Source organism: Primulina tabacum, chromosome 17 (assembly GCF_025594145.1).
Source record: "Primulina tabacum isolate GXHZ01 chromosome 17, ASM2559414v2, whole genome shotgun sequence".
NCBI lineage: Eukaryota > Viridiplantae > Streptophyta > Magnoliopsida > Lamiales > Gesneriaceae > Primulina > Primulina tabacum.
The window spans coordinates 5,297,685-5,307,512 of NC_134566.1; the positions used below are offsets into that span (position 1 = coordinate 5,297,685).

The window sequence follows — 9,828 nt, forward strand, 5'->3', positions numbered from 1 at the left end:
ATTTTTCATATTCAGTTATGTAAATATTCAATTATTTTGATAAAAATATTAATTAAGTTGGACATAAAATAAAACATTGGTTTTATTCATTGAGTTATATTAAGGAATATGATATATGTGATACAAGGAAAAAAAATACTCAATATAAGAAAACATATCACAATAATTCATGTATTTATTTCTTAACTTTGGATGGTGATTAATTCTTGATTATTTAGTTTATTTGAAATATGTAGATCGAATGGGAAAAAGTTATATTATTTTAATTTATTCCATAAAATAATTTATATTTGCAGTCAACATATTTTATCAAGATATATATGGAAAACGTCTTATATCTAAAAGAAGAAATATCAAGAATATCATCTGGATTAAGATGATAAAAATCTTAATATTTGATATATCATATCTTGGATAGACATCATCAAGATAAGTTTCTCTACGTGGTTATAGAAAATCTACAAATAGTGGCATAAATAGTTTATAAATCGATGCGGTTATTCGGAAATACCCCAGTTCATAAATTGAATAAATATTTAAAAGATTTTGTTTTCGGTATTCGTGAGATCAGATAATATATCAATAGTTAGAGGATAAACTTTGTTCTTTATATTTTCAGATATGATCTTTATGTCTTATGTTTGTGTGCATGCATGTAGATCAAATTTAGTTCTTCAAGTTAAACTTCTAACAGAACACTCGAAGATCCTTGGATTCCTCGCCCATTGCTCTCCCTTCTACCTCGAATGCAAGCAAATATGGTGGTAAACGAGCTACGTAACTCTGACGGGTCATGGAAATCACTTTGTGGCGCATTGATCAAACTTTTCTATATCAGAATCCTTTGAGGAAAATCGTTATACAATTATCTAGCATTTAAATTTGAAAAAAACGTGAATATTAAGTCCACACGAATCATTACTAACCCCCATTATGTCTTTTAAAAAATTATCAACGTGATGAATCAGTCAACTTTAAACATCGCAACAATTATCCAACAGTTCCACTTGCATAAATACAAAAAACATAATTAGCGTCTAATTATTACAGCAAAATAGTGTTACATAAACCACCACAATGGACGCATTATTAGGTCTTAAACCAACGAGGAATAGTACTGAATACATAATTAATCAGAAAATAAGAAATAATTAAGTGCGGTAATGGCAGTGGCAGTCCAAAACAAATGCACGGGTTGGAACCGGAAGTTCTAATGGTACACAACTGGGATTTTAGCTCTCTTGAGCGGGAAAGATAAAATAGTAATAAACTATCCAATGAGATCGGATTGGATGAACCCACAAAAGCTTTTGACAAAACCGAAAAGAAACCCTGGCAAAAATATGCATGACAACAGATTATGTAAGCCTATGATCCGTTGGATTAGATCAACCCCAGTCGGAACAAAAATATACTGTACACCCATAGACAGTGGATCGATGCAAGCTTCAGTTTGATGATGAAAACAAGTGAGAGATATATTATATCTACTCTAACACTAAGAGCTCCTGCTCGACTCTCCAATAGTTAGCATCGTTGAATTCATTCAGCACTGTGCCACCATCATCCGAATTTTCGTTATCCGATTTCTTTGGAGAGAGATTCCATTTCAAAGGCCCAGCTTCCCCTACAATCCCTTCTTTGAGAGCCTGTTCCATTGCCTTTTCTGTACCCTCTGGTTCAACTCCCACAAATTCGACATCCTCTTCAAATAAAGAGGACACAGAACGTTTCGGACTGGAATCAGATTTAGTTGAGCTATCACTAGAAGATGCAGAACTGGATGACCCATTAGGTACAGAGTCGCCACTTGAAGTGGGACTGACGGGTGAGGTGCCCACTTGAACTGCAAGATTGGTGTTCATGTCCCTTTGATCATCAAATGGATTCACAATAGGTCCACCAACTTGAAAAGCAGCAGATGATTCGCCCCAAGCTACCCTTTCAAGCGACGACCTATCTTCAAATTTATTGTCATTATTTGGTGCTTCGAATTGAAAGATACCCAAGTTGCTGTGGGAGTCAATATTTTTGCTTTGGGAAACCAAGTTATCTCCATCTGTAGAATTTATTGCATTGAATCCATTGAAAACATTTGCTTCGGAACTGGATGAATCATTTGCAGAAACCCTGCTCTCGGTCAAATCCTCATCCTCCCCAACCACTACCTCATCATCGCTACTGCTGTTGCCATTAATTGCTGTTCCGTTCAGGTTAATATCATCCATCATGTCGGAACCCATAGGTGCATCTTCACCAGCTGTTTCGTCTTGAAATGCAAACCAGTTGGAATTTGTGAACAAACTGTTGTGAAGAAAAAACAAACTTCAAACAAAAATGAACTAGGCCTCCAAAAAATAAAAATAAAAGGCAACCCACAATAGACGTTGCTTTATTGTTTTTTTATCGTCATATATTTTTCTTTGTTCCTCGTCATTTGCATAATCACCAGAAGTCTTTAGATCCATAAGAGGAGCTTAAATTAATGAGAATATAAACACACCTCCCTTGCTCATCACCCAACCTCAGGGATGAAATCACTACTTCGGACGATTCACCATCAAAGTAGACATCCTGCATTTTAATCAAAATTTGAAATTTCAAGGGTAGGAAATGCAATTGACAGGGAAGACTAAAGGATAAAACTAGTTTTCCTTAGGTATCGCTTCGTGCAATGCTTAATTTCATTCTCCAAAATAATGAAGTAAATTGGGTTCAACATTACCTCATCGTCATGTTCTAGAGCTCCGTGACCCTGCAACCAAGAAAAATAGATTAGAGATTTTTGTAAATTGTCGGTAGAAGCTTTAAACAAGTTTATCCTCATTTGCCCAGTAAATGTTTACCTGAGCATCATCATTTCCATACATGGTATATCTGAATGCTTGGCTTAAATTATTTGCCAGAGCAGCAACATCATAATCCCTATCATGAACATCTTCCTCATCACTATCCCTAGTCCTGTCTTGCAATGCTGTGGGCCGCCTACAAACATGGAAAGAAATAGACATTTTCAAGAACAAGAGACTAGAAGACTAGGACAGACTTGGGTATGCAAAGAGATATTGCTTCACAGGCATACTAATAAAGTAAATATAATTTATAAAAGTTCTAATCATTGTGACCGTGAAAGCGCTAGCGAAGGGGAAAGATATGAGACATACCCACAAGCCCATCGATAAACATTCTCAACCATATTACGCTCTTGTAAGACAGTGGAATGCCACTCAATCCACTCTCTATTCTCCTGAAAGGGGCAAAACAGATTAGATGAGCGAAGACACGACGACATTTTTTAACTTAAGATAGAGTTTCAAGGTAGAAACCACCTGAAGATTCTTTTGGATGCGAGGGTCATTGTTTCCCAACTGAGTTAATTTATTTGATATCCTTGTCAAATGTCCAAAGTAACCCGCTCTAGGAGCCTGCCTTCCAGAAGCTGGCCAAGTTTGCTGCATTCAGTTGATAAATTTGAATCAGAAACAATTTGGAATATATGACAGACCTATTATCAAGCTGAGAAGATCAGACGCAACCAGGATAATAATTTACAGCAATACCCACATCAAAGTTGCAGTAGAATATTAAATGCTTGAAACATACAAGTTATTTCATTAAGCACAAAACTGCAGCATCACCTTTCTGGTCCTCAAAACACAAAGCAACTGTGTTCCACCCACAAGGTGAACTCAGAACTTTGATAAGCATGTCTTAAACAATTACCTGATTAACATCAGCAGAAAGCATAGGACGTTTGTCTGTTTGAAGAACTTTTCCAACCAAATTGCACTCAAAGAAAAGATGATCAAGAATGGCACTATTTTTACTTTCCAAGCAACAATATACAATGCTCACCACATGATGATGCAACGCATTGTTGTAAGGGTACCTGCACAAGAAAAAATAAATTGATGACAATATTAGCATTCATAGCTTCTATTTCCAAGTTCATCTAAATACAAATTTATATCCTTCAGTCCTTCCTCACGGACTACCAATAGTATGTGTTAGTCAAAATGTATGAAGTACTTTACAACAGAATTCCTACTCAAAAAAGAGATCAAGGACCCTCTGAATTGCCCCTGAGCTGACCAACTCCTTCTCTGCCACTTCATTTCCAGTTTTCAGAAGCACAGCTAGGAATTCAACAACCTACAATCAAGAACCACGATACAAATTGTAGGCTGAAAAAATAAAATATTTGCATGAAATTAGTGGCATTGTACTAGCACGTGTACAGCTTTGTCCATGCACGTGTCTGGCATTATTAGTAGGAAGGGAACTGAGCTAAAACAAAAAATCGAGCGCCAAATTGCGACATGTTCCCAAAAAATTAATACAGTCTGGCCAGTCAGACAAAGCTCCTTTGGTTCACACTACATTTCTGCCATGAATTAGTTTTTATGCATTGATATTTCATTAACTCCTACTTGAAACCAACAGTTTCAAAGACATGAAAACATTTTGAAGGTGTTTGGAGAAAACAAATCACAATAGCATTTCCACTAACCTTCAGACGATATTTTCTTAAAGGAGGCCTCAATTCACCATATGTTGTCAGTAAAATCTTCTCATCAGATGAAACATTCAAAAGGATCAGCAACTCCCCTTTACACAAAACAATTGGATTCTTACAATAGATGTTGGTTGATAATTACAAACATAAAGGAATTCACAAGCTACAGAATCAAAGCATCAGCTGATATCTGGCCATTTGTTGATTTGAAAATTTTATTCGTAGTTCTCTTGATATATGTATCTTCCTCCGTATTAAAAATAACTAACAATATGATCGAACACAAAGCCTCTGCTGATCAAGTATTTATCATGTGGATAATTCGAAATTAAATCAGCTAAACATTAAGAATCCGTAAAAACTGACTCCATCACTTGATCCATGTACACCAAAAAATAATCCAAGACCATGGCATTCAAAGCAAAAATCATAACAAAAGCTTATTGATTCACTAATCTCTTTTTCGGTTGTTTTAACATGCCAAACGTAAGTATGCAAAACAAAATAAAAGAGATGGCAGCGAGCCACCAACTACATAACATGATAGAATTAGCAAGGAGTATGTCAAGATATTATAAACTCACCAAGTTTAGGAAGCATTGCACCAACAGTATCTTGGTTTACATGTTTTGGCGGCTCGTATGCTTGTTGATTTCTGAAAAAGTACATTACTGGAGATGGAATTGATCTCTTTGGGTCCAAAAAAGATATACAGACAGATAGGGAGTGGACAAGGGCGGATTTTGAAGGAGAATCTTCAAGTGCGTGAGAAAAGATCCTTGCTACAAAACTTCACAGAAAAACACACAAAAAGAAGTAAATTAACACTATTCCATACAGTTACACAAATATAAAAATTTGATCCCAAAATTGAAGGAAACATAAAGTTGAGTCGTACAAACCTTGGACTGGATAGTTTAATGGACAAAGGCGATGGTGCATTTCTGGTTATAGCACATAATGTTTCTGCTGCATTAGCATGGACTTCAGGAGTACTCTGGAGGATTAAAGAACTCTTAAGTTTCAGATATAGCATGTACATAAGAAAGTCATCAGATGAGCAATTAGAGAATTGTAGCTCACATAGCACATAAATATATAATTTTTGGAGTACTCTGGAGGATTAAAGAACTCTAAGTTTCAGATATAGCATGTACATAAGAAAGTCATCAGATGAGCAATTAGAGAATTGTAGTTCACATAGCACATAAATATATAATTTTTGTGTAAAAATTGTATATGCTACAAATGTGCCTCATAATACTACTTATAAATTTCAAATTAAGTTATCCCAGATGGAACACATGATACGAGTACTCTCCATTGCCAGGCACAAGTTATCAGAATATCAACCTGGTAATTTGTACCAAAATGTACTTTTTAAAATATCTTTCATCCTACAAGAAAGTAAATAGTGGCACAAAACCGGATTATATAGAGTGATCCCTCAATCTCTCTAAGGCAATTACAGAGCGGACCTACCATTGGAGACCAGTAAAGAATGATCTACAAGTAGTCATGCCCATATCGGGCACCGTGCACTTAATCAAACTAATGATCACACATCAGCAACATAACCGAAATTGAACCTAATATTTAACAGCGGGATGTGCCAGATAGATATGTAAAGTCGGAAACTGCTAACATTAGGTTTCACAGTTGACAGATAGTTGAAAAGGAACCAATAATATCATATACCTTGTAAGTACAAAGTTAACAAAATAAAACACTCTAAAGTGATAAAATAAATAAAACTTAGTGCTGTACCATCGATGAATCCATCTTCTTCAAATAAGAAATTGAAACTAGAAAACTAAATGAATTGGTGAGATTACTAAATCGACAATAATGTTTTCCTATCTAGATTCTAGATATATTGCCACTTCTTTTAGCTTACCGAAGCGTTCAGTTTATCCACAATCATTTCCAGTAAATTGCTATTAGCCAACCACTGCATCACATCCAGAGAATTGGGGTAGAGATGATCATCAGTACCAACAAGCCGTACCAGAACCTGAAAATAAAAGGCTAATCAGAAAGAAAATTACAACGAGTACTCCACACAGTTTTAACACAAGGATTTGGAGAAACAAACCATTCAATTCAAAATATTTGTATAACCATAAGTGATAAGACTATTGAATACCTCCATGATGGATGTGATACCAATTAAATTAACCAGCTGCTGAAAAACTTCTTGGTGAACCTGCAAGAAATAGCCATCAGCCACAATACAGAACAACTGCTGCATAATTTTTTTAAACCAGATCAAAGAAATTAATTTGACAACAAAAGTAACAAGTTATCAGCTGCATGAGTATGATTCTAATGTTAGTAGGTAAAATTAATTGATAAGAATGTTCATCACAAACTTTTGCAGTATCACCTTTTTAAGGATATGACACCTGATCACAGCAAGCTCAAAAAAAATTCAATTCTCAGCATTTAGATGATTAAAACTTTTTGGCTGCATAAATTGAATCATATTTATAACAGGTATAAAAACAGGTGATAGTCAAGAAACATAATATCCCAAATATATTACACCCATGTTGATGTGATACAAGCCTATAGCCCCTAGTCAAGAGAAATAAACTACACGTACATTTAAATTAGTTTGTTCAACAGAATATACCAACCCAGATTAGGCTTTCACTGATCAATATAGCCAGTGCCAACAAATTGAAGCACCAAGTTACAAAAAAAGTTTTAGCAGAAAGAATGATTCAAGATTATTCCAACAAGATTAATAGGCTGAAGTTTCAGCAAATTTAAACCGCTGCAGAGAAGAGTTGACTCCAGTCCAGAAGGATAGCATTCCAACAAGGTTTTAACAATTATGACACAGGACACAACATTGAACATAAAATTCAACTTAAACACGTAATAAAAAAAATTAATTACTGTCCCTACATCATCCCCAACCCAAGAAAGATGAAGCATCAAATTTGGTAGGTTAGCAATATATACTAAAATCGCCATGCATTAAAAATGTATCGAGGCTCTATTTAGTTTCACCTTTACAAAATTCATCAGCGGTATAGTCTTCCGTACCATGAGGCATACCACCACCTGGAACACGCCCAAAAATTTAATCAAACGACCTCCTTTTGTAATTACTCCAGTTATTAAACACCTAGTAAGAATTATTGCACATGTGCAGAGCAATCAATCTGGTACCTTACTAAAATACCCTGCCAATAATGCAGGGTGAGGACGGTTTGGTTCCAAGAAAGAGAATAGTAAATTCATAAGCTGAAGCATGATAGAAAATTTCATTAAACCTCCAGATTGAAATTGAGCACAAAATATATCATATGGGGAGTGTTTAATTCAGTTATTGACTAAGATAATCCACCTCCTCTTCCTCCACCAAAGTCTTCAAGATGGAATCAATTTCACATGTAAAAATTTCGCAGGCAATGAAAGGAAACCTACATTACAAAACCAAAGCTTTGAGCAAATATAAACAAATATGATGGGCTCAGTCACATCAACTTTACAATTTTCTAATAAATACCACAGGACTAATGGGTTTCTCATAAAAGAGGAAAAGTACAACACAAATTTCAACATCCATTTGCTCTAATTTCACATACTTGAAAGTACGCCTGTTGTCTGCATTCTCAGCAGCCTCCTCTACTATATATTTCAGCAACTGTTCGACCCGCGCTCGATCTCTCAAACTGAACCAAAGAACATAGAGGTTAAAGGGGAAATTAATTACTCACAATGTTCAAGGAAACAAACCGGTATATCAGTTGTTTATCACATGGTCCTGAATGGAAACAACTGATGGAAAATGGTATACAAATTTATTAGGCGGCTGTTTGATGCTTTGCATTCTTGGATTATCTCTTCTTCATCCAAAAGCTCTTCCAATGTAAAATTTTCCTTGTCCAACAATGACTCGATCTGAATAGATGGAATGGGTCAGGTGATCAGTTTATATTCATCTCAGGCTTTCATTTTTTTTTTCTCATATATTAATGTCAAGTCTTGATCAAATTCTCAACAAGCCATGGCCAACAGGAGTCTAACTAGTTCAGTTACTTTATTGCCCGGAAAGCATGTGTAGCAGAAGATAGTCAGTGGTAATGTCTTAATTCAAACCCCAACAAACAGAGGAAATGCCACTCCATTAGAAAACAGAGCGGCTGATACCTCAGACACATGTGTCCAATTAAGCATGTAATATGTCATTTAATCTTCACCAAGCCCTTATAATTCTTGACACAATAATTAACATTTAACAAGCTGCAAGGTACTTTAAATTTCACAATCCAACGCAACTAACTAACTCTTTCATGCCATAGTAGTATGATGGAGCAAAAGAATAGGAGATAGAGAATATCTAACAAATCCTCACGCGTTTCTTTGACAAAGTGAGGTGTTAAAAATTGCTAATGAAGAATTAGTAAAACAAGTAACAAATTCACTATTTCACCCTTTCTCCAGTGCCAATACTCAACACATATACCAAGACACGTAAATCCATAATACATGAAAGCATGATGATCATCTTCAAACCAAATTAAATGAATCCCAGTTTAATTTCAACCAAACCTAAATAACAAAGTACACTATATAGCATGAAAAGCTCAATATCCCCACGATATAACAGTACAGAATCGACAACCGAGTTAAAAACAGAAACGAACAAAAACCTAATTTTCGCTCAGTTGACTCACAGGAGAAGAGGCAGAAAGAGCAGTGAGCTTCCAGAACATGTTGTCTACGCGCGAGAGTACAGACTCATACACATATACGTATCAGCTCCAAAGCAACAGGAGTAAACCGCAAACACAGAAAATGAGCTCAACAGATCTGCATACACTAAACTTGAATCAAAATACTGCGTAAGTTGAAGAGAGGTTGAAATTCTGATGAAAATTTAGAGCACAATGGCGGTGACTAGTAAAAAAAACCCTAATTTTCGAAGATCGAAACGGAAGGGAAGCACCAGAGACGGAGCGCGGCCAGAGAAATTTTATTGCGTTTTAATCATATTATTCGGTTTTCTAATTAATCAATCAAGAATTGAAAATGAGTGGGAGCTACAAAACTGGTTGTGGATTTATGAGAAGATTAATATGGAGGGCGGAAAACTACATATAAATACGTATAAAACTATAAACAACGTATATAATGATGGATTTTGTGTGTGTGTGTGTGATCTATAATTGGGTTTTGTATGTTAATTGATTTCTATGTGTGAAAGGAAATTGGAGAATGATAAATTTATCTCATGCAGAAAAATAAAAGTAGTATAAATGAACTTATATTGAGTTATGTTTTATGAAATTGTAAAA

At 35.3% G+C, this 9,828-nt stretch overlaps 1 protein-coding gene across 3 annotated transcripts; it reads right to left on the reverse strand.

Annotated features, from left to right (window-relative positions):
• Positions 1 to 990: 990 nt before the first annotated feature.
• LOC142532021 (uncharacterized) lies at positions 991 to 9,622 on the reverse strand. 3 transcript variants are annotated; one of them, XM_075638321.1, is made up of 20 exons: positions 9,480 to 9,622; positions 9,208 to 9,343; positions 8,328 to 8,431; positions 8,116 to 8,202; positions 7,875 to 7,950; positions 7,697 to 7,771; positions 7,535 to 7,588; positions 6,663 to 6,722; positions 6,414 to 6,530; positions 5,419 to 5,513; positions 5,101 to 5,306; positions 4,511 to 4,608; positions 4,049 to 4,152; positions 3,724 to 3,889; positions 3,330 to 3,452; positions 3,165 to 3,247; positions 2,847 to 2,985; positions 2,726 to 2,755; positions 2,504 to 2,574; positions 991 to 2,304 (listed from the first exon to the last, which is right to left on the reverse strand). In XM_075638321.1, the coding sequence occupies exons 2-20, from the start codon at positions 9,244 to 9,246 to the stop codon at positions 1,488 to 1,490; spliced, it is 2,544 nt and encodes an 847-aa protein (XP_075494436.1). In that variant the 5' UTR covers positions 9,247 to 9,343; positions 9,480 to 9,622; the 3' UTR covers positions 991 to 1,487. The 3 variants fall into 3 exon arrangements, with proteins under 3 accessions (XP_075494436.1, XP_075494435.1, XP_075494433.1); XM_075638320.1 differs by having other exon boundaries at positions 9,445 to 9,602; XM_075638318.1 differs by having other exon boundaries at positions 9,208 to 9,605.
• Positions 9,623 to 9,828: the final 206 nt, after the last annotated feature.